Raw genomic sequence first — 25,040 nt, 5'->3', positions numbered from 1 at the left:
CCTATCTAAAAATCCAAAAGCAGTTTCTACTGTTTATCCAGTGATGTGCTAGTAACATATTGAATTATTAGCTTCTCAGAGCAGGAGTTGGGGAGCCTAGATCTGTAGGATATTCTTCTTTCATTAAGTGGCACAAGTGCGTTCACCATGACTGCTTTCAGCTACCAACATGGCATCAACTGCTTTGCAAAACTTCTGCAAATTTAACATTGGCGCTTGTGAGCCACGGCGAGCCTGCCTGGCACACATTGTAGTACTGAAATCCTCTGTCGCACGAGAACCTGTCAATCACTCTTTATTTCAGCTTCCCATGGTAAAGGGAAGCTGATACTCCATAGTATTACAGCCTTTGAGACTCCTCCTACATCTTTGCCTGTCACCTTCCTGGAATATTCTTTCTCCTCTTGCTTAAGACTTAATGTTCCCAGGGGGTCCAATGGTGTTCTCTCTTGACAAACTTTGCCAGTGAAATCAAACATAACGTCTATAGTTTCAAATGCAGTTGTCTCTCACACAAGAGTTCACCTGAACTGCCTTGTGGTCAGACAACCTCTGCAAATCCAAAGTGTCATCATCATTCCATGACCTGGGCTCCCTACCTCTTTCTAATCAGTAAAGCACTGATCTTTTATCTCTCAAATAATTCCTAAATCCAGCTCTGCTTGAGGGGATCATTTATAAAGCAATCTAAAAGAGTCAAAGTTAATGACATCCCCATCAGCGTAAAACTGATCCACAGGTCACCAGTCACTGTTTCTCAAGATGTGTATTGTATTTTAACAGGGGAAAAAAGAGGTTTTGTGATTTAAAAAAAAAAAAATGTTTAGAATTCAATGAGTTAAGTGAAGCAAAGGTTTGTTTTATTGGCTTTCACTTTTCAGAACCTTTAGTATGCCAATGTGGATTGCAGAGAGTCTGAGTTAAAACAGTACTATCTGTGAGTCAGAGTCTCTCTCCTAGGTTGCAATAGCCTTGACCACACTGTAATGGTCTTGAATCAAGTCTTCCTTTCAAAAAACAAACAAACAAAAAACTATTACTGCCTTGCAGCACATACAATGTCTTTAGAATACAGTTCAGAGTAACCCTGTTCTACAGAGTAAGAATCAAAAACCCCAAGAAATGCAGAGCCCTCTTTGACTTGGTCTCTGTCTACCACTGCAGCCTCAACACTGTCTGTCCCTGTCTTCGATCTTAAACTTGAACATTTACCTTTTCCTGTTTGCCTTACAAACCATGTTGTTTGCCATCATTCTTTTACTCATGCCGTTTCCTAAGCGAAAATTTCTCTTACAAGCCCTCTTGTCCAGATAGTGTCTACTTTGGTCCACTGTTCTGGCATCAGTTCTTCCACAGTCCTTCCTGGTTTTCCCACAGTCCTTCCTGGTTTTCCCAGCGCCTTCTACCTGAGCTAGATATCTGTCTTTGATGCTGCTCCCAGTGTGTGTCTCTGCCATTGCGCTTGCGACGGTTCTATCACCATCTGCCTGTGTGTGTTTCCCTTGTAGACTGTGAACTCCTTGAAGGCAAAGATTGTATCTTATTTATTCTCACCATCAAACATAGTGCTTGTCTGTATTAAGTATACCTTTTTTTTTTTTTTTTTTTTTGAGACAGGATCTCACTGTTGCCCAGGCTGGAGCACAGTGGCTCTAACATGGCTTACTGCAGCCTTAACCTCCTGGACTCAAGAGATCCTCCGGCCTCAGCCTCCCATAGAGCTGAGGCCACAGATGCATGCCACCACACCTAATTCTTACATTTTTTGTAGAGACAGGGTCATACTTTGTAATCCAGTCTGGTCTCGAACTCCTGGGCCCAAGTGGTTCTCCCACCCTGGCCTCCCAAAGTGCTGGGATTCCAGGTGAGAGCCACTGTGCCCAGCCATCTTTTTATCCTCATGCTTTGACATCTGGGGCCTTCCTGTCCCAGGAGATACTGCCCCCTCCCAGGGCTAACTAATTCCTAGAGACAATAAGGGACTCACCTGCAAATATATCTTTTGTATGCAAACCAACCAATCCAAAATCTATACCCCTAACCACCTCCTTTACTGGGCTTTTACAGGGCTCTTACGTTCCAGGCCACTATTACCCAACCTTAATACTGCAGCACCAGGTACCAGACAACTTGAGACAGTACCTATAGCCCAGTGCCCACTGAAATTATTCAGACCAGCCTGTCCTAAGCCTGCTTCCCCACTTCCCCTGTTCTTCTGCAGAAACCACAATAAAGGCTTTTGCCCACGTTTTTCTTTATTTCCCGACTCCTCAGGGACTCTGGTACTTCCCGTGGGGTCCCCCGTATAGCCTGTTGTGACTCCTGTTTCCAGGGAACTGTGAGTATCAACTTCTTGCATGAAAGTCTTTTCTGTGTCTGCATGTTTTACTATTACTGATTTAAACAAATTCTGAGTAACTCTGAAAATACTGTCACATGGTAGATATTTAAGAAATGTTTACTGAATAAATAATATTAAGTAATGAATTAGTTCAGTTTTCAGGAATATAAAAGCTGCCATCCTCAGCCTGCTGGCTCATCTAGCTCTGCACTCTGATATCAGTGAATCCATTACAGAATATAGTTGACATCAACAGCTAAGCCATATCTTCAAAACAAAAAAATTCCTTTATAAAAAAAGAGAAAGGAATCACATATTGCTTTTCGTCTTCCTTAAATACCAAATAATGAGAGTTTCAGTTACAGTAAGTAATCCCAGCTACTCCAGAGGCTGAGGCAGGAGAATCACTTGAACTCAGGAGGCGGAAGTTGCAGTGAGCCAAGATCACACCACTGCACGCCAGCCTGGGAACAGAGCAAGACTCTGTCTCAAAAATACAAAACAAAACAAAAAAGAAATAGCCTAGATAAAAATCCTGTCTACGAAAGGGCAAGGGAATTCTCTTCCGGCCCTAAGAGTCCATCATTTTGCTATGATAAGGAGGGAAATACAGGGGTCTCCATAAATTCAGCTGATTTGAATTAAATGAAGATGATGGTGTTCTTCATTTCCAGTTAAAGTGAGCCATTGAATTAGTTATAAGTTGTTTTTGTTTGTTTATTTGTTTATTTGTTTGAGATGAAGTTTCAGTCTTGTTGCCCAGGCTGGAGTGCAATGGTGTCATCTCAGCTCACCCCAACCTCAGCCCCCTGGGTTCAAGCAATTCTCCTGCCTCAGCCTCCTGAGTAGCTGGATTACAGGCACGTGCCACCATGCACAACTCATTTTTGTATTGTTAGTAGAGACAGGGCTTTACTTTGTTGGCCAGGCTGGTCTCAAACTCCTGACCTGAGGTGATCCCACCCTGGCCTCCCAAAGTGCTGGGATTACAGGCGTCAGTTATAAGTTTTATGTTGCAAGTCGCAGAAAAACCCACTCTAAACTGGCTTAAACAATAATAACACACTAGCACACAAAGGATAAGTCAGGAGGTAGCCTGATGCCCTCCTAATGTAAAACACAACTAAAACAGAAAATGCTTTCAGGGAAGCATATAGAAACACTAAAACTGTATTAAATGGGACCAAAAAAAAGAAAAAAGAGAGAGAGATATGAACATAGGATTCAGGACAAGGGTAACTTCAGGTCAGGGAAGGAATGAGGTAAAATGGAGAGGAAGCCATATGGTTAAGATTAAGTTATCTGCCAAGGTTCTTACTTTTGTTTTGCATGATGGGTTTGAGGGTGTTTATTACATTATTAAAAACATAATAAATAAATAAATAAGCAAGCATACTTAGAGACAGAGCCAGAACTAGAACAAAGATTTTCTGATCCTAGGCAGCTGCTGCAAAAGACAAAAGCTGCTGTTATAGGATGCCTGCTCCTGGTCCAACCACTTCTCTTCCTCCTCTGTAACTTGGAGAAGGCACAGGGCAACTTCATAACCTTCTGTGCTCAGTGAGGCATGGAGTCAGGGCCTCACTCTATGCTAAGAGACGATTCAAGCTGAAGAGTTTTAGGTGAAATCAATATGCATTTTTTAAAAAAGAAAACAAATTGAATGAATAGCCATTCCTAAGTGCAATAGATTGATGGAGTAAAATAAATAAACCAAGAACTGCTATCCATTAGTGGGATGTTCCCTTCATTGTTAACTGAGAATTTGCAAATGCTGAATAATTAATGTTGGCATCAATAGTTAACACAATTTAGTAATAGGAGAGGAAAGTTGTCTGATTAAGAAGCCAAATCTTAGGCTGTATTTTGATGAGTAAGGCCCATAACAGGTAAGCCCAACTCTTCTTTATTAAATTAATCTCAAATGAATACAATTTCAAAATAACATATGTGATATGTGAGGCTTGCCTGCACTAGGAAAGAAAAGCATTTCAATGTTTCCATTCTAACTCTTCATTGATTAATGGAACTGGGGATTGGTTGGAAGTGGAGGTAAAAAAACAAAAACTATTTATGAGGCTAACAGGAATTTTTTTTCCTGCTTCAGACTATGTTTAAAATTTCAGACAAGCTGGGCGTGGCAGTGCCCGCCTATAGTCCCAACACTTCTTGGGAGTGTGAGATGGGAGCATTGCTTGAGCCCAGGAGTTTGAGCCTGAGCAACACAGCAAGACTCCATCTCTAAAAATAATTACTTACTTAATTAAAATAAAATAAAAATACTAAAAATGTTTTCTCCTAATGACTGGTCAGAATCCAATTAAAGCTGTGATTCCTTGGCAAAGTTAAGTGAGCTAAAAAATTATTTTGTGAATTTGATCAATAGAAAAAGTCAAACTAAATCACACAAAGAAAAGGAACTCTCCAAAACAGCTGCCTGACACCGTCTGCCTCCTTCCCCCTCTGTAGTTTATTCTTGAGGAAAATTTGCTGAATTTCTATTAACTCTTTTACTCTATGTGTAAGACTTAAATATAAGTTTGTATGTTGAATTGACACAGTATGGAGCTTAAATACTTAACCAGTAAACAAAAACACCAAGCATTGAAAAAGAACATGCTTGTTTCTTTTTAAATCATGACTAGTTTAACCACAGGGAGACAAAAGCCAGCGGGATGTTTGCATCTGGTAAGGCTCATCAAGTTGTTTCAAATGCCCTAGAAATTACAGATGATCACCCTGCCATCTGCTTAATTCTGGCCATGAAGACTCAGTTGTGTGCTGATAATGTCACAGTAGTTCCCTCGTGGCGGAGGACCTTAACGTTGAGGCTGCTTTTGAACAAATGTGATGGGATTCGTGATTTGAAAGGTAGCTAATCTGACAGCAGACTGTAGTACAGATGGCAGTGGGGAGACAAAAGTGAGGTGGTTATTCTAACATTTTTTAGAGACAGTGATGTGGTCCTGAGTTTGACAGTCAAAATAAGCAGGAAAGGATGTAGGGGACAGGGAACGATGAGTTCAATGCTAAAGATGTTGAATTTAATTTAGCAACAGGACATCCAGCTTCACCTATAGTGGGAAAGGCAGAACTGGTGCTCAAGAGGGTAACGTGAGGACTTAACCAAGATGTAGCAAGCCATCTGAGTAGAGATCACTGACGCTGAGAAAGGCACTAGCTAGGTCTGAAGAGTGAGTGTCTGGTCTCCATCCCTCAGCAGATTACAGTAATTGCACTGGCCCCAGCAGATTCCTCTCCCTTACTGTGCTTAGAGATACTATCATCAGGACTTCTTCTCAACCCACACATACACATATATATGTCTCTCACACACGCACACACACACACACACTCACACCTGCCCCCCCCAACACACACACCACATTCAAGGGTTCTCAAGGCTTTAGGAAAAGAAGAGAAGTCTTGGTCATAAAATGTTTATGTAGGGAAGAAAAGATTTTCCTGTATCCTTTTAAGATCTGTGGTTGGCCCTGAGAATGAAACTGACAAAAATAGATAAACAGGAGAAATGCAAACAGATTTTATTGGATGTTAATATATTCATGCACATAGGGGCCTTTGGCCTTCATATAAAAGAAATGAAGGTCAAAAAGAAGTGGATAGGCCTGAGAGCTTGTATACTATCTTAACAAAGAGTGATAAATTATGCATATGTGACAAGACAAAGGAAAAGGAGGTTTGGCTAGGGTGGTAAATTGTGGGAAAGTGACTAGGAAATACTAGGGGAAACTAATCAACAGCAAGGATTATTTTAGTAAGATTTGTTTATACAGATTTATCTCAGCATCAATTATCTGTCTTCAGTGATAAAAATGTTCTCCTCTCCAGGGAGGACACATTTCTCACTGGAAATTTATGTCCTGATTTTAAGTAGAAAGAGGAGTTCAGAGAGCCCTTCCTGCAACTTCTGCTTCTCAACTGCTTTCAGCTCAGAATACTCAATGTGCCAACATGTCGTATTTTGAAGTGGCACATCCTGATGCCCTTCATTCACTATTCTTGGCTTAGCAAATTTTGCTGATATATAACATGAATACACTAAGATTTTAGCACATGTACTTGATACATGTATATTAAGTATATTACAATATAGACATTAAAGATATTAATTTGTTACATTTTGTATTTATTTTCTATAAAAATAAACTCTAGACTAATTTGTTTTTTTACTCTTTAAAGATCAGGCCGCTAGATATTTATGTGCCTATTAAACCGTGAATTTAAACTGTTCTTAATTTTAATTCCATTATATTAACTGGCAATTTCTGGTTGATACATTAAGTATTAAAGATTTAGTCCATTTTTTTCTTGCATTTGATGGATCATTAGGTCCAAAAAATACTTAATTTTCATACCATTGAAATAAATTCCTTTTACTTCTTTTTTTTCCCCCGAGACAGGATCTCACTCTGTCACCCAGACCAGAGAGTGCAGTGGCATCAACATGGCTCACTACAGCCTCAATCTCCTGGACTCAAGTGATCCTCCCACCTCAGCCTCCCAAGTAGCTGGGACCACAGGCATGTGCACCTATACCCAGTTTTGTTTTTTTTTTTTATAGACACAAGGTCTCGCTATATCGCCTAGGCTGATCTCAAACTTCCAGGTTTGAGTAATTCTCCTGCCTCAGCCTCCCAAAGGACATAATGTGGACATCAATACCCATGAATACCCTGAGGGTGTGGGGATTATTGGTCACAATAGAATACTTATGTCCACATTTTGTCATATGACTGTGCCCTATTAAAACGGTGATGTTTTCAACCTAGAATAAGAGGCCATTTTTGCTGACTCAGTAGGGATTTAGCCTAAGTACAGTTTGTAAAATTTCCTACTCTTAAAGCATCATGAGGAAATACTCTGCTAAAACACAGGACACCATGAAAGAATCACACAGGGCAGTGTTGACTGCTTTCAAAGAGAACAGATAACAATTTTGGCCCTTGATCCAGTGTCACAGTTAAGATGGCATTAGAATTTGTTTTAAGTTTTACCACTCTGTTCATAAGAATGGCAGCTAAGAGGGGAAGACAGTCATCACTGATCTTTATTCAATACCACAATCAAAGGTAAATGATGTTAATTGGGTAAGTATTTGGTTTCATGTAAGCATTTTTTTTCAGGCTAAAGTCTGAGGTAATATTCAGTAATGCAGCCTAGGGCTTTTAAGAGTACCATACTTCAATATTGGTTATTCAAATTTTTAAGTTGATTAGACCTGATGCATCAAGTGAATCCTTGACATATTTATAGCTAGGAGAGAAAACAAGACTTTGGGGTATCTAGTGTCCTTTACACTTACAGTTTTCATTCATCAAATCATTCCTTTTTGTCCTTCATGGGCATGAGTAATAAATAGTGAGGAAAACATTAACCACATAAAAACATACAGTAAACGTATGTCTACACATTGCAGTAATTGTTCTGAAAGTGTAAGAGTCAGGCGCCATGAGAGAGAATGAGGGAGGGATAGAGAAAGGGTATCAGAGAAAGCCTTTCTGCAAATCAGTATTTAAACTGAAGTAGAAGTTAGCCAGGAAAAGAGGGGTAGTGTTTCACATTAAGACAGAATCTCAAGTCTGTTTAATTGCAATAATTTACAATGAAATTATATGACCCTTGTATACACCCTATTGGACCTAGAGGTATAACACAAAAATATTACAGATCATCTAACAGTATGTGAAAATGTCACTCATCAATTTCAAATAGCAATTTGCAATTCTATGGTTATAAACTATTTGGCTTGGGGCAATATATTTCCAGGTCTTATGAAATTATTCATTCTCATTAAACACTAATGATCCTTACTGCAAAGATTAGAGCTAATTAACTACTCCTTTCACCTACATTAATTTATTAGTTACTCAAGATGAATCCAGTAAATGTTTCCATATTCATTGGCCAAAGTAAGTATTATGGGCCAGCTACCGACACCACTAAGCATGAATGTAAACAAATACTTGGAAAAATAAACATTGCTATCAATGTTTATTTTGATAGCAAGGTAATCAAGTTGAAAAACAGATGAACAGAACCAAACATTATGATATATTAAATAGTCATTGACCTAACATTAGTGGGGTACCAAACATGGTGTTTCCTTAGTTACAGGTGCTGGTGTACAGGGACCCTGGTGGTGAGCAGGGTTACCTCATCATCATTTCAGAATCAAAAGGGTAACTGAAAATGATGGAGGTCATTAGCACTGACTTTCTTGCCTTAAATACTAACAAGAAGTAGCTGCTTTTTAGAAGCAGAAAGATTTAAAACAAAGAAAGCCAGCAATGACACCAAGTCATCAATGGCACGAATAGAAGAAAATGAGTTCATCAATGCTGCAGAGCAGAGGAGTGGTTCTCAAAGTGTGATCCAGGTAACAGCAGCATCGGCAGCACCTGATAAGTTGTTAGAAATTCGTGTTAAAGGCTTACGCTGGGCATGGTGGCTAATGCCTGTAATCGTAGAACTTTGGGAGGCCAAGGCAGGTGATCACTTGAGCTCAGGAGTTCAAGGCTAGCCTAGGCATGGTGAAACCACGTCTCTACTAATACAAAAATTAGCCAGGTGTGGTGGCATGCACCTGTACTCCCAGCTACTTGAGGGGCTGAGGTGGGTGGATCACTCGAGACTAGGAGATGGAGGTTGCAGTGAGCTAAGATTGTACCACTTGCACTCTAGCCTGGGCTCACAAAAAAAAAAAAAGAAGGAAAGGAAAGGACAGGACAGGAAAGGAAAGAAAAGAGGAGAAAGGAAGGAAGGAAGGAAGGAAGAAAAAAAGGAAGGAAAGAAGAGAGGGAGGTGGGGAGGGCAGCTCCCCACCTTGGCTACTGATCAGAATATCTCAGGGCAAGGCAATCTGTGTTCTAACCAGGTGATCCTGATACATGCTGAAGTTTGAGAACCACTGCTATTGATTTTAAAACAAAACCAGACTCAAAAACTAGCCTCAATTTTCTAAGAGTTACTTTCTTTCCTTTATTTCAATTCAGAACAAATTGAAGCCATGTAATAGCATATCATTTAACTCAATAACTTAGCAATAAATTTGAATTGTTAAACTTTGAATAAGTTGAACTCTGATCTTGGCATATTTTGAATGTGTTATAAATTTAACATTTTTGAAGATTATATATAGTTTGTGCTATCATAAATTTTTTTAGTTAGTAAAACTTAAATGCACAGCAAAATAAAATGACTTATTGATCTAAGAATGTATATTTTCATTTAAACATTTTTGTATCCTTTAGTATATCTCATATTATATGCACTAACATTATTATTTGCCTCACTTTAAGACAGCCTGATATAGAACATACCTGATTCTTTTAAAAATGTAGAAAATTAAATATTCATTCTTTGCATTACAAAGAGACTTTTGGGCTTAAAATATATTTTCTTATATAAGTTTAAAATAAATTTTTTCATAAAATTCAGTGTCTACAATTTTTCTGGTACATGTATGACAATAAAATTAACCATATTTCAAATGCACGAATTTTTAAGTATTCTGTGCACATATAATGTATCCTATACATGTCCTGCCACTAGGCTGGAGCAGAGTCTGACATCCTATAAGAGGATTTTGTATAATTTATTTTCTGTGCCATACTCTGCATTTCTAAAAATTCATTTTATCTAGAGACAGGGTCTTGCTATGTTGCCCAGGCTGGTCTTGAACTGCTGGGCTTAAGCAATCTTCCCACCTCAGCCTCCTGAGTAGCTGGGACTACAGGTATGCACCATTGTGCCTGGCAACATTGCATTTTTAGAGGTGTCCTAATGCTGTGAACAAATCATTAAACAACCCCCAAAATATAATTAAACCTTTGTGTGAATGAAAGGGCTATCATCGAGCAGATATTTCTCTCTTCCCAAAGGCTGCTCTATAAGGAAGCAGGTCAGGCAGTGTTTTGAGTCACTGATAATGAACGTTACAACCAGGCAACCATGTAACATATAAATAAGAACTCTCCCATCTTGGAGCAGAGGCAATGGGCTGAGAAAGGCTGCAGGGCAGCAAAAGAACTGAGTTAATTCTAGGGGAAGAGCTTGATGAGCAAAATGCAGGAATAAGAGTTGGAGTTTCCTGCACTTCCCATTATGAAAGTCTCAGGGGTTCCCCACAAAGAACAAGGAGCTACAGCTATTAATAACACACTTCACATAACTATAATGTGGAGTGGAGTTTCCTCCTGGTAAAGACCTGGAGATAAAGCTAGGAACAAGAAATCTCACTTGGTCTATAGGTAATGACATTCCTTTATCAATTTTTTAAAATTTGTTAAGATGTATTTTATGGCTAAGAATGTGGTCTATTTTGGTGAATGTTCTGCGTGACCTTGATTAGAATGTGTATTCTGCTGTTGTTGGATAAAGTTGTCTATAGATGTCAATTATACCCAGTTGACTGGTGGCGTTGAATTCAACTATGTCCTTACTGATTTTCTGCCTCTGCGTCTGTCTATTTCTGACAGAGGGTATTGGAGTCTTCAACTGTAATGGTGGATTCATCTATTTCTCCTTGCAGTTCTACCAGTTTTTTCCTCCTGTAGTTTGCTGTTCTGTTGGTAGGTGCATAGACGTTAAGAATTGTGATGGGCGGGGCACGGTGGCTCACCCCTATAATCCCAGCACTTTTGGAGGCCGAGACGAGTGGATCACTTGAGGTTAGGAGTTTGAGACCAGCCTGGCCAACATGGTGAAACCCCATCTCTACTAAAAATACAAAAAATTAGCCCGGCACACTGGTGGGCACCTGTAATACCAGGTAATTGGGAGGTTGAGGCAGGAGAATCACTTGAACCTGGGAGGCGGAAGTTGAAGCGAGCTGAGGTCACCCATTGACTGCACTCCAGTCTGGGGAACAAAAGTGAAACTCCATCTTAGAAAAAAAAGAACTGCTAACGTCTTCTTGAAGAACTGTCCCTTTTATCATTATGTAATGCCCCTTTTTCACACTGATAACTTTACTTGCTGTGACATCTTCTGTCTAAAATTAATATAGCTACTCCTGTTTTCTTTTGACCAGAATTAGCATCATATATATATATATATACACACACACACACACATATATATGTCTTTTAAGTGTTTTTATTGACATCATATAGTTGAGTCTTGTTTTTTTATACACTCTGACAATCTCTATTATTTTTGACCATTTATGTTCACAGTGATTGTTGATGTAGTTGGATTAACATCATTCACTCTTTCTTCTGGCTTTTGTGGTTTCAACTGAGCATTTTATATGATTGCATCTCTCTTTTTTTTATTTTTTGTTTTTGAGACAAGGTCTCACTCTGTTGCCCAAGCTGGAGTGTAGTGGCTCAATTTTGGCTAACTGACTCAGCCTCCCGGGTCTGGGACTACAGGTGTGCACCACCATGCCCAGTTAATTCTTTGTGTTTTTTGGTAGAAATGGGGTTTTGCCATATTGCCCAGGCTTGTCTTGAACTCCTGGACCCAAGCAGTCCTCCCGTTTTGCCTTCTCGAAGTGTTGAGATTACAGGGATTAGCGATGTAATGAGCCATGGCACCCAGCTGCTTTCTCTCTTTTCTTAGCATATCAATTATATTTCTTGTTTAAAAATTTTTAGTGATTACCCTAGAGTTTGCAATATATATTTACAGCTAATCCAAGCCCACTTTCAAATAACACTACCACTTCCCTGATAGTGTGAATGCCATAGAAAAACAAAATAATCCTAATAATTCCTTCCTGTCTCTTGTATCACTGCTGCCATTCATTTCACTTAAAGATAGCATATATACATATATATGTATAGTCATAGTCACGTGTTGTTTAATGACAAGGCTACATTCTAAGAAATGTGTCATTAAGTGATTTTGTCATTGTGCAAACACCACATTGTGTACTTACACAAACCCAGATGGTCTAGCCTGCTAAACACCTATCGTGTGTGGTGTAGCCTATTGTTCTTATGCTACAAAGCAGTAAGTACAGCGTGTTGGTATACTGAGTACTGTAGGTAATTCTAACACAATGGTAAGTGTTTGTGTATTTAAGCATATCTAAGCAGAAAAAGTACAATAAAAATACACTATTATAATCTTATGGGACCATTGTTGTAGATGTGGTCTGTCATTGACTAAAACAGCATCATGTGGTGCATGATTGTGTATACATATACTGTATATATGTGTATTATGTGTATATATCACATATACACACATAAGATATATACATAAGCATATATAATCAAATAAATTTTTGCCATTGTTATTTTGAATGAACTGGTATCTGTTAGATCAATTAATAAGAAAAATAAGTTTTTATTTTACCTTTTTCTTCTTTAAACAGGGTCTCACTCTGTTGCCTAGGCTGGAATGCAATGGCACATTCATGGCTGACTGCAGCCTCCACCTCCTGGACTCAAGCAATCCTCCCACCTCAGCCTCCCAAGTAGCTGGGACTAAAGCATGCATCACCATGCCTGGCAAATTTTGTAATGTTTTGTAGAGACAAAATCTCACTATGTTGCCCAGATTCGTCTTGAACTCTATTTTACTGTTTCTTATTCTGTCTTTGTTGTTCTTCCTTTCTCTATGTAGATCCAAGTTTCTGACCTACATTATTTTTTACCTCTCTAAAGAACTTCTTTTAACATTTCTTGCAAGGCAGGTCTGCTGGCAACAAATTCCCTCTATTTCTGTTTGTCTGAGAAAAGTCTTTATTTCTCCTTCACTTTTGACGGATAATTTTACAGGATACAGGAATGTATGTTGATGGTTATTGTTTCTTACAAGTTTAAATACTTCCTTCTCTCTTTGCTTGCGTGCTGTCTGAAGAGGAGTCCAATGTAAGGCTTACTTTTGTTCCCCTATAGGTAAGTTCTTCCCCCACTCTGGTGTCTTTCAGGATTTTTTTTTCTTTGATCTTTTGTAGTTTGAAAACTTCAAACTACAATTTCTCCAGTTTCTCCATATGCCTCGGGGAAATTTTTTGTGTGATTTATCTTGCTTAATGTTTTCTGCGTTTCCCGAATCTGTGGTTTGGTATCTGACATCAATTTGGAGAAAATTCTCAATCATAGTTATTTTAAATATTTCTTCTGTTCCTTTATTTCTTCTCCTTCTGGTATTCTTATTAAGTATATGTTACACCTTTTGTAGCTATCCCACATTTCTTAGACATTATATTCTGTTTCCCTCAGTCTGTTCTCTTTGCTTTTTAGTTTTGGAGGTTTATATGGAGATATCCTCGAGCTCAGAGATTCTCTCCTCAGCTGTGTCTGCTAAAAAGCCCAAAGGTATTTTCCAATTCTGTTACAGTGCTTTTTGGTTCTTCCTTAGAATTTTCAACTCTCTGCTTACATTGCCCATTTGCTCTTGCATGCTATTTTATCCTTTCCAGCCCTTAGCATATTAATCATAACTGCTTTAAATTCCCTAATAATTTCAACATCATTGTTATGCCTGGTTTTGATGCTTGCTTTGTCTCTTCAAACTGTATTGTCTTTCAGTATGCCTGGTATTTTTTTCTGGATAGACAGGATGCACTGGATAAAAATGACTGCCATAAATAGGTCTTTCATAATGATACGATGGAAGGTATGGACGAAGAGGAAGCATTCATTGGTCCTACAATTAGGCCTCCATCTTTTAGTGAGCTTGTACCTTTAGACTGTGACCTTCACAAGTGTTACTCAGTTTTTTTTCCACCCTTTGATGGTACAGGATGGCTAGAACTGGATGAATACTTCCCTTCCTCCAGGTCAGTTAAGCTCTGATAAACCAAAGGTTAAGTTCTGCTTAAATAGATTCTCCTGAGGGTAGACCTTGTTAAGAACTAAGCGCTCTGGCATATTTCAAAATGCTTCCTTTTTTCTCCCCCTGCCCAAAGCACAAGGGGATTTTTTCTCTGATATTTCCTGTGAGCACCTGGTTGAGCTCCCAGAGGTAAAACACAGAAACTTCATGACTGGGTCCCCTTGGAGTTTTTAACTCTCAGACATGTCTACATCTGGCCTCTGTCAGTTTTGCAATTACAGCTCAGGATTTCCTACCCTGGCACTAGTTTCTGATGAGGTTTCTCCTCCACATGCTGTGATTCTCTGTGTCCGCCTGTCTGTTTCTCCAGTTCTAAGCACAACATTTTTCCCTGTGATTTCTCTTCTCTTACACATCTAAGAGATGTGGTTGAAAGTTTCACCACACCTCCTAGGATAGTATGGAGACTTCCAAGTTTCTCGCACGTGGAACTAGAAACCCAAAGCCTCTTTTTTTCTGTATATACTACTATAACTAAATTATGGAATATATCAGCTTAAAGATAATTAAGAATTGAAATGAACACTATAAACTGTATCGTTTCCTCACTAAATAGGGATACAACTACTTATGTTTCACACTGTTGAGAAGATTAAATAATCCCACATTTGTGAAGTCCTTCAGATAGTCCCTGGCATACATAAGAGCGCATACCTACAACATCATGACCAAGATCACCACTGGATGAGCCACGTCATCTTTACCGTCATGCTCTTTGTTTTATACACAACATCTGACAATACTATTATTACATGAGTCTACCAGAGTCAGAACTCAACATTTGTCCTAAATCTAAACTGTATTTAAATCTCACCTCCACCATAGAAAGAAAAAAAGTACGCCACGTTTAACACAATTCCTCCTCCCCATGGCACAGTTTCAGAAATTTCTCCAAACATATATTAATTATTTTAAATTCAGGAAAATCAACAATTTGCCATGATTTCTAAATAATCAGATTTTTCAATTACCAGATAATTTTAGAACTGAAAATGAAATGATCTAGACCAAACATTCATGATATAAGGAACAGAATGGTTAAGATGCATGCCCACAGCCACTCTGCAAGGCAGACTGGCAAAAGTCTCCTGACCACATTATGCCAGGCCAGCTTCATTACAGATGCATCAGGTAACCCACACTATGCAAAAGAGATTCCATTTTTCATGTTAAATAGCATGCTATCAAGGATTGTTCAGGCTTTCCTTTTTAACAAATATTTTTACACAAAACACTTAATTCTTTGAGTTTCCAACAAAACAAAAAGGCAATAAAAACACTAGCTTGGGTATTTTACCTCAAATAACATTTCACATAACAGAATTTAAAATGTTTTATGTGTAAACACTATCAAGTCACTATAGCTAACGCATATAAATTATACACATTATAGAGGAATATTTAACATTCATGTGTGTTACTAAAACTTCTGAATAGTAAAGGAATTCATTGGCTCAGATTCCAAAAAGATAACTGTAGGATATAAGTGGCTTTTTTTTAACTGATGACATAGTTTATTTTCCAAAACAATTTAAGATAATTCTTATGATGTTTATCTAAGCGTATCATTCACACACCCATCTTCCAGCATATAAAACTCCAGCCCTCCTTTTCCTAAACTAAATTTACATTTGGAGAAAGGGTTTTGATAACAGATCTTTTTTTCCCAGCCTGGAATTTGATAAGCTTATCTGTTTGAGATAAACTCCAATTTCACAAACTGGCTAGAAAATTCAACGTCATTCTAAGGGCAACATGAATATTAATATCAGTTTTATTTGTATCTTCTCTAATTCTTATTATATGCAAGTAATAAGAATTCCTTTAAGCTGTCTGCCTCTGCAACCAGGTTTCCTTGGTGAAGGAGTTTGTCAGCCTTGCATTGTGTTGCTTCTTTGAGTAGACTCTAAAATGTATCCAGTTCAGGGCAGAAGCTTCCATATTAGGACCTTTCTTGGTCTTGTTCCTTTGCCTCCAGTTCTCTTTAAACCTGTTTACTTTCATATATGGAAAATAGCCGTGAATTTATCTAAGCTTAAAAGAATAGGAAGTTATAAAAATAGCTACCATAACCAAGATTATTCTATTATCTCCTTCAATTTTCAGGTGCAAAAAGAAAGAAACTTCAGCTTTTCTAAATTTCTGTTTCACGTTGTTGTATTTTTTTAAAGAAACACAAAATATGGAAAGGTTACTATCTTGGTTCTTATTAGGAAGAAAACAGAACAAAGCAGGGTTAAAAATAAAACTACAAAATCAAACTAGTAAGATCAAGAAAGAACTAAAGAAAAGCAACAAAGTCTATAAGTTCCAAAGAAGAGTCACTCTAAATTTTTTTCTTCACTTCTCTTTAGAAAGTTTCAAAGTTGGCTAGGCGTGGTGGCTCACACCTGTAATCCCAGCACTTTGGGAGGCTGAGGCGGGTGGATCACCTGAGGTCAGGAGTTCGAGACCAGTCTGGCCAATATGGCGAAACTCCATCTCTACTAAAAATACAAAAAATAGCTAGGCGTGGTGGCGCGTGGCACGTGCCTGTGATCCCACCTACTAGGGAGGCTGAGGAAGGAGAATCACTTGAACCTGGGAGGCAGAGGATGAAGTAAGGCAAGATCATGCCACTGCACTGCAGCCTGGGAAACAGAGTGAGACTCCGTCTCAAAAAAAAAAAAAAGTTGTCAAAGTTCAGAACAATATAGCTTTTTTTTTTTTTTTAAATAAGTTTGTTTTTCTTATTTATGTACAATGACATGATTTCTGGAAAAGCAGAGAATAAAACATGGACAGGAAAAAAAAATAGTTCCCAAAATGCTTCTTGTAAAATTTCAGTTACAGTTGAAACTTCATAAGGAGTACTCCTTCCTATTCTGGAATCTCACTCTGTACAAGCGGCTGCTTCTTCTAATTTATATCACTGTATCTCAAAATAACCCCTTCATCCTTCCCTTTCCCCTTCCCTTCCTGCCCTTCCTCCCCTTTCTTCCTTCCCTTCCCTCGCTTCCTTTCTTCCCTCCCCTTCCCTTTCCTTCCCTTCCTTACCGTCATTCCCTTCCTACCCTTCCCTCCCTCCCTTCTCTTTTTTCCTTCCCTTCCCTCCCTCCCTTCTCTTTTTTCCTTCCCTTCCTTCCTTCCTTCCCTCCTTTCCTTCCTTCCCTTCCTTTCCTTCCCTTCCCTCCCCTCCCTTTCCTTTCCTCCTTCCCTTCCTTCTTTCCCTTCCTCCCTTCCTTCCCTTCCTTTCTTCCCTTCCTTCCTTGCCTTCCTTCCCTTCCTTCTCTTTCCCTTCCTGCCATCCCTCTCTTCCCTCCCTTCCTCCCTTTCCCTCCCCTCCTTCCCTTCCTTCCTCTCCTACCCTCCCTTCCCATTTTGTTTAAGAGACAGGGTTTCCATCACCCCAGCTGGAGTACAGTGGCACGATCATAGCTCACTGCAGCCTTGACCTCCTGGGATCAAGCAATCCTCCTGCCTCAGCTTCCTGAAGAGCTGGGACTACAGGCACAAGCCACCACAATGAACTAATTTTTGAATATTTTTGTAGAGATGAGGTCTCACTACGTTGCCCAGGCTGGTCTTGAACTCCTGGGCTCAAGCAATCCTCCTGCCTCGACCTCCCAAAGTATTGGGATTACAGGCGTGAGCCATGGCACCCGGTTATTCTGCTATTTCTTGTGGGGTTTCTTTGGTGGTATTGTTCTTGTTCTTAATGTTTTTTGACTTCTTCCTATGGAAAATCAAGATTTCTTACCTACCCACCCTCACCAAACAAGCAAACCACTTTACTTCCCCCCAATTACAGTTACAGCCTATGAATCAACTTTCTATGATTTGCAATTACAACCACAAATCTGCACAGCTAAGCCACATAGGGTACTACAAGTTTTCCCAGATATTTTATTTTCCTTGGTTTTCTCTGTCTGTATCTTGAATTGATTCACACATTCTTCAAAGCAAACCTCCAACCTTCTGAGGGGTTGGGGAGAAGTAGCCACCCAGCTCTGAAAGGGGAGAGAGGTAACCTGGAAGCCCAAAGCCTTTCAAAGAATTCTTTGAATGTCAGCATCACTTTGCACTCCCTTTTATTTGACTACAAATTCCTGAGGCTTTCTGGGGTTCTGCAGGGAGAAGCGGCTTTTTTGGCTGGCTTCCCACCCAAGGCCTTGGGTTTCAATCTTGTTCATGCTACTAAATCAGTTACCTCTCGTTTGCTTTCCAGATCTTCCATCTCTGTTGACATCTTTCGTCTGTTGTCGTTTCCTTTCCACTCTTTGCTCTTTTTAATCCTTTAATATCCTTTTAGTGTGGTTTATAGAGGGAACATACATAAATGCATCCGTTCAGTCCACCATGTTTAACTGCAAGAGTTTGTGCCGATTGTTTGTAAAGCACAATTATGTTTTCTTAAAAAAATATCATCACACCTATTTCTCTTTTGTCTATTCAAAGTTATCTGCAGGTAAGTTTGATTAACTAGAATGGATTTTTTTAAGTGGGGACAACACCTAGTCCTAAGCAAAACTGTAAAGCTGATGAGATTCAAGTCTAATGCTTTTAGCTTCCCCTTTCTTTTGCCATTTTCCCCACTTGATGGCACCCTTCTCTAATATCCATTATCTTCAAAGTCCCTCCAGAAACTAGCTGGGGCAGTGGGGCATTGGGAACAGATGTGTCTGGTAACTTATTCATACTAGAATGTAAACGATTGACAGCATTATAGGTACTTCCCAGTATATAAAAATAATGCAACTCCTCAGATGAAATTAAGGTAAACTGGGATTTCCAAAGATGTGTTTTAGAAACTTTCTCTGGGAGCAGGAATGTGTTGGAAGGAGTGAAGTAGAGAAAAATGAGCAAGAAGGGATGAAGAAAATGAAATGGCAATGAAAAACAGAGAGGATAGATTGTTTTTTTTTTTTCTATACATGCAAGAGATTTTTTTTTCTCTATACATGCAAGTCTTCAAAATGCCAGGGTAAAAACATTAAGAAAACAAAGTTCTATGGACTTCAGAAGTTATAACAAGATATATGGTACTGGGAAAATGTAACACTCATACAATTTCTTTTATGCCTGGTGAACAAAATTATAAAAGAGTGTCCCAAATTCCATTTATGCTCCGACTTAATATTAATTTGTGGCCTTACTTTTTTGGTGAATGACATTAGTAGCCAGAACACTCAGATTTCAGATCAGAGAAATTTAATTTTTTGACTATTCCAGCAACAATAGAAAGGAAAAGAGGTCACTATTTACCATAACGATAGTATCACCTTTGACATGACAAGCAAGGAGCTCTAGTGGCTCCTGGAAATGATGACTGGGCCTTTCTAAGTACATGATCTCTAAGGGGCTTTGGCCAGCACAAGCAGGGAACAAAACAGGAAGCTCTCTTCAGAAAAGAAAAAAAGAATGAAAGAAACACTCACGAATCAGCCTTACTAAGCTTCTTGAAGTATGTCTAGATATACATGGACAGGAATTCTACATTGCTCATCCATAAAACAAAGAGATTGGCTTTGGTTTGTGGTTCCAGTGCAGGTATGTTAAGCGACTTCCCTCTCTCATTAAATTTCCACCAGTCCACGGCATAGCAAGGAAGTAAGGGCCGTGCAAGAACTGTCCATGAAGCCAGCTTTTCTCAATTTAAACGAATGTCCTCTATTCTGAAATTGAGTCCCACCTTTTATGAAAGAGTGATGAAAGTGGACAGCAGTTTTTCTTTACTTCCTCCTTCTCCTCTCCCTTCTGTTAACATCTTAGCAAAATTTAAAACGTAAAAGATTTCCATTGGACACAAACATTTAAAAGATTTTTAAAATGCAAACACCTGCTGATTAATGATATCCAAAGTTTCTGCCAATATTGATGCAAATTAACTCAAAATAGTCCTCCAATTTTTTTTTTTTTTTGCACCTGAGAATCTCAACATAGCTCTTTTAAACCTTAGTCTTTCTCTCACATTGTTAAACCCCTGTGTTGGTCTATGTTTAAATTATGGAGGAAATCACTTAAAATGCATCAGATACTCAATCGAAGGTCAACATTGGTAGCTCGAGGGTCCACTTAGATGCTTGGTGAGAGGAAAGCTACAGGAATTGCCTTTAAAATGAAATTACACAGTAAGCACACTACTTAAATTGTATGTTACAGATTAATGATGATAGCAGTAATAGATTTCTAAGAAATTTTTATTCACTCTATTCGATTAAGAAACTGTCAATCACTCATAACAAAGAAGAACAATAAGTACATGAAATTGCTTCAATATGCAAGTGAATACAGTGATGCTCACATTGGCTTTTTCATGTTGTTTTATGTGCCCCTCTGTCCCTTCCTCCCTCTCTCCCTCTCTCTTTCTGGTATTGGAGCAATTTCTCCCTGGCTAATTTCATCAAGATAATCTCAATAAGGGTTGGTAGATCTAATGTCAGTGCTTGACAAAAACACAAGTGTTGAGAAACATTAAATTTACCCTGCCACATGGTTCCCCTGTGGTAGATACTTTTAGTTTGTAATTAGTGGTAGACGGGTTAACAGCTGCCTACTTGGTATATTCTTGAGTTATGTGTATATGTAGAACACTTGTGTAATGAGAATCACTTGTCAAAGAGTAAATAAATACGTGGATGAAAATCTACTTGGGCCTTCAGTCCGGAGAGCTGTTAGCCCTGCAGGCACTCAGGCTGTTGGTCCCCAGGATGGATCCACTCTGTTGTTCTATCTGAGTGTCTGCCTCTCAATACCTTCAGCCCACCTGGGTAGGGGTCTCCTGACCAAACTGCTTCTCGGTACACAAGAACGGGTGTTTATAACCTTTGATCTTAAATATCATGTATACTCTAAAAGTACTAAATGAGGACTCAGACTTGAGCCCCTGTCCTGGCTCTGTGGTTCACCTTAAACTGTGGCCAAATCACTTTACTTCTTTGTGCCCTTGGTTTCCTGGTCTATAAACGGGGAGAATAATGTCTCGTTAGATCCTCAAGACACTCGTGAGGTAGATAACAGTCAAAAAAATTCTTTGAAAAATATAAAGCATAAAAGGTTGAAAAGATATTTAAAATATTTAAAGGTATGCTCAGATTCAATAAACATCATTTCCTAACCTGAGACTTCCAGAATATGTCCTTATTTGTGTACAGCATTCAAGTCAAATACCATAAATTACTATGAATTTTTATTCATTCATGTACAACCACTAGCTTTTCCAGTTATTCCCAGTTACTTGTATCTCCACCAACCCGAGCCTTACACAAAAGTCTGTGCTTTCTAAAAATGGTTCCATGATGCAATTCCTTTATGATGGTTAATGACAGGCTATGTTGCCCTACAACTGCCACTAAAAGTTCTTTTCTATGGAATTTCTTCCTAGCCCATTGCTCAGTTTACTCTAAGAAACCAAGATCAGAAACCAAATAGAGAGAAGACAGTGATTCATCTGAAGGAACACTAGCAGCTACAAATCCATTCGTGGCTGGATTTAGGGACCTCCAGCAGTGGGTTTCCCAATATTCCAAGTATGAGAACTCCACTTCAATGTTCAGATCCCTCCACAACTGAAAAATATATAATGACCAAAAGGCAACTATAAAATTAATAGTGCTTTTGAGTGAATTTGTATTTTTCTAATCATAAAAACATCTGTATGCATTTGAGAATTAGCACACAGAGAATGATTGGTAAGCATAGAGTTGGAGAAATCTCACCAGCTTTGACTCATAGGTTGGCAACCACTGTCTTTTTCTTTTGAGACAGAGTCTCACTCTAGTGCCAGGTGCCAGGCTGGACATGATCTTGGCTCACTGACACCTCCGCCTCCCGTGTTCAAGCAATTCTGCTGCCTCAGCCTCCCGAATAGCTGGGACTATAGGTGCGCGCCACCACACCCAGCTAATTTTTGTATTTTAGTAGAGACTAGGTTTCCCCACGTTGGCCAGGATGGTCTCGATTTCTTGACCCCAATATCTGCCCGCCTCGGCCTCCCAAAGTGCTGAGATTACAGGAGTGAGCCACCACGCCCAACCGGCAACCATTACCTTACAGCTAACTCTAGTCATGTTTTTTGCCGTCCAATAGAAAATGATCAACTTCTCACTTAAACTAAATGGGAGAGAATTTAAAATATTCAGAAGTTGATGTGGCAAGTTTCTGCCTTTATGGTTGTCTTTTTACATCTGAGAATTGACTAGTTTTTAATCCAAGTAATCTCTTGTTAGAAAAAACTTGTTAGAAAAAAAAAATCTTTTGCAAGTTGTTGAATCTTTTAAAAGTCCTAAGGGGGAAGTGTTTACTATCTGTGACAGCAGTTCTCAACAATGTCAGATTTAACAGCATTTTTTTTTAATAGCAAATATGCTGTAATGACTCCCTTTGATAGCCTATTTTGTTTATCTACTAAGTGAAATAAACCATCCCAAACAGCAACGTGTGACTTCTCATGATTCTGTGGGTTGACTGGGCAGTTCTGCTTGACAAAGTATTGGCAGCTGGAGCTCTGCGGCCCCTAAGAAGTCAAGTGGCCTCACTCACATAACTGAGCTGGCACTGGCTGCTGGCCCGGAGCTCAGCTGGGGCTGTTGGTCTAGGACCACCCTTGTCTTTCAGGTCAACCTCTCATGTGGCTTCTCGGGCTTCCTGGTAGCATGGCAGCAAGGTTCAAAGAAAGAATACTCCTGGAAGAAAGGTGGAAACTGCAAATCTTTTAAGTCCAAGCCCCAAAGTTAGAGTCTTATTTTGCTGCACTCTATTGGTCAAGACAGGTCACAGGCCCAGCCCAAGTTCAAGGAAAGCGAAGAAAGACCCCACCTCTTAATGAAATGGCGAGGTTATATTGAACTTACATGTGGTGCCGGGTGCTGTGGCTCACACCTGTAATCCCAGCACTTTGGGAGGTGGAGGAGTTCGAGACCACCCTGGACAACACGGCGAAAGCCCGTCTCTACTAAAATCTCTACTAAAATACAAAAAATTAGCTGGGCGTGCGCCTGTAGTCACAGCTACTTGGGAGGCTGAGGCAGAAGAATTGCTTGAGCCCAGGAGGCAGAAGTTGCAGTGAGCGGAGATCGTGCCACCGCATTCAGGCTTGGGCTACAAAAAGAAAATAGATGTGGAATGGGAGATATTGCTATGGCCACCTTTGGAAACATAATCTATCACATATTCAGGAATGAAATTCTTGGATGATATACTCTACATAAACAATGTTTTAGAAATGAAAACAGTATCTTAATCATTTAACAGAGAACTAAATGGAAAATAATTCGTAACATGTATTTCAATATGTAAATGCTCAGATATGACTACATTACATCTATTAAAATAGCCAGATCCTTGCATCGACTTCATGATTACACTGTGATTTAAGAAAGATAAAAAGTCATCCCATAAAAGAGATCTCCTGAAATGAACGGATGTACAGGGGCGCTAGAACCACAACAAAAAACAGTGCTAGGGTAAGTGATAGTGTATCAGAGTTATTTCTACATAATTAGAAAAATAATCAAGACAAATTAGAGAGGAAATGAAATAATCTTAAAACTGCTCTAGGCCTTATCTACAAAGAATAAAATAAAAATAACTCCCTATGTAACTACAGAAAACATTTCAATTATTTCAAAACTCTACCACATGTCAAAGCATATTTTTAGCCTCCAGTACTTTAAAAGACTTTGGTGATCACATCTTTCAATGGCCATAGAGAATGTTGGATAGATTCTTTTAAAGAAGTAAATAAAGGATTATAGAGAAGTTGTGATAGATGTCAGAGACATATCAGACTAAGATTGAAAACAATAGGCAACCCTCAGATAATATTAGAATGTGATTTTCACATAATTTCTTTTTATATATATAAAATGAGGATTAGTTCACGTGTTTGTTATTTAAATCTTGAAATCCTGTACTCACGAAGGATGTTAAGAGTATATGGATCCATGTCACCTTCTCTGGAGATTTTGCGAGCAGATGCCATTTGAAGTAGAGGGAGTATAATAGTTGATCCTGATATAATGTCAGGGGCTTCAAATCCAGAAAATGTGGGATTCCTTCTTTTGGCCCAGTATTTTGCTGCTGTTGCTAAGTTTGGGAACATTCGTGGTGATAGCTCCCCAATAACAGGGTGGCAAAGTACACCCCCACATTCAAAGAAATCTCTAAGTACCTTTTAAACCAGTACTTGCTTCTGCTGAAAAACTGGAATCTCGGACACAACAGCAGGTAAAGCAATGGAACCATCCATGCACTGATCCAAGAACGTTCTCACAGTGTAGTAGGTCGTCATCTGTGCTTTGTGGGCAACTACTTTAACTTGATCAAGTAGCTTGCATGCAGGGGATTCAAATTCCTGCATGCAAGGAATATGAATATGAACATTAATCCTCCAACCCATGGTCTTGAGTTGATCCCATCTATAGCTGGCCCTGCATTATAGCTAATTAATAAATCAGCACTTTCACCATGTGAAGGTCTTCCAATGGATACCATCATTGCCTTGAATTGCCTATGTACTTGGAGGCTGTTGGTGCGTATCTTGTCACTCCATCCAGCGGCAATGCCTATCAGAAGATCACAGCAGTGACGGAGAATTGATGACATCTCAAGGGCAGTGAATTTATTTTAAAATAACATTTATTAATAAAATGTATTGTGACTTCTGTATTTCATTTGCTTCTTAATGATATTCAGTCTTTTAGTCTAGTTAAGGGATTTCCAAATCTCCTTAATTACGCAACATAATTTTGATTTTCTTGCCTTTACAGTAAATGTGCAGCTACACTGAAACCCTTTCTCCTGTAAACTGTGAACACCAGAGTTATGTCTACAGTAAGAAAAGTCAACTACTCACTTCAAGCACAAAATTTAAGGGTTCCTTAAATTTAAATTCAATCATCAA

At 39.0% G+C, this 25,040-nt stretch overlaps 1 protein-coding gene across 1 annotated transcript; it reads right to left on the bottom strand.

Annotated features, from left to right (window-relative positions):
- Positions 1–24,026: 24,026 nt before the first annotated feature.
- Positions 24,027–24,757, bottom strand: EBLN1 (endogenous Bornavirus like nucleoprotein 1; the record flags this gene model as incomplete). The annotated part of the gene is given in 2 exon segments (XM_032244077.1): positions 24,027–24,500; positions 24,503–24,757. Coding segments are annotated over 2 exon segments (729 nt in total), but the record flags the coding sequence as incomplete, so codon positions are not given.
- Positions 24,758–25,040: the final 283 nt, after the last annotated feature.

This window comes from Sapajus apella, unplaced genomic scaffold, assembly GCF_009761245.1.
Source record: "Sapajus apella isolate SASKATOON/1434 unplaced genomic scaffold, GSC_monkey_1.0 scaffold53, whole genome shotgun sequence".
Taxonomy (NCBI): Eukaryota; Metazoa; Chordata; class Mammalia; order Primates; family Cebidae; genus Sapajus; species Sapajus apella.
Note: the sequence above shows the minus strand (reverse complement) of the source record. Positions and strands in the feature narration are given on the sequence as shown.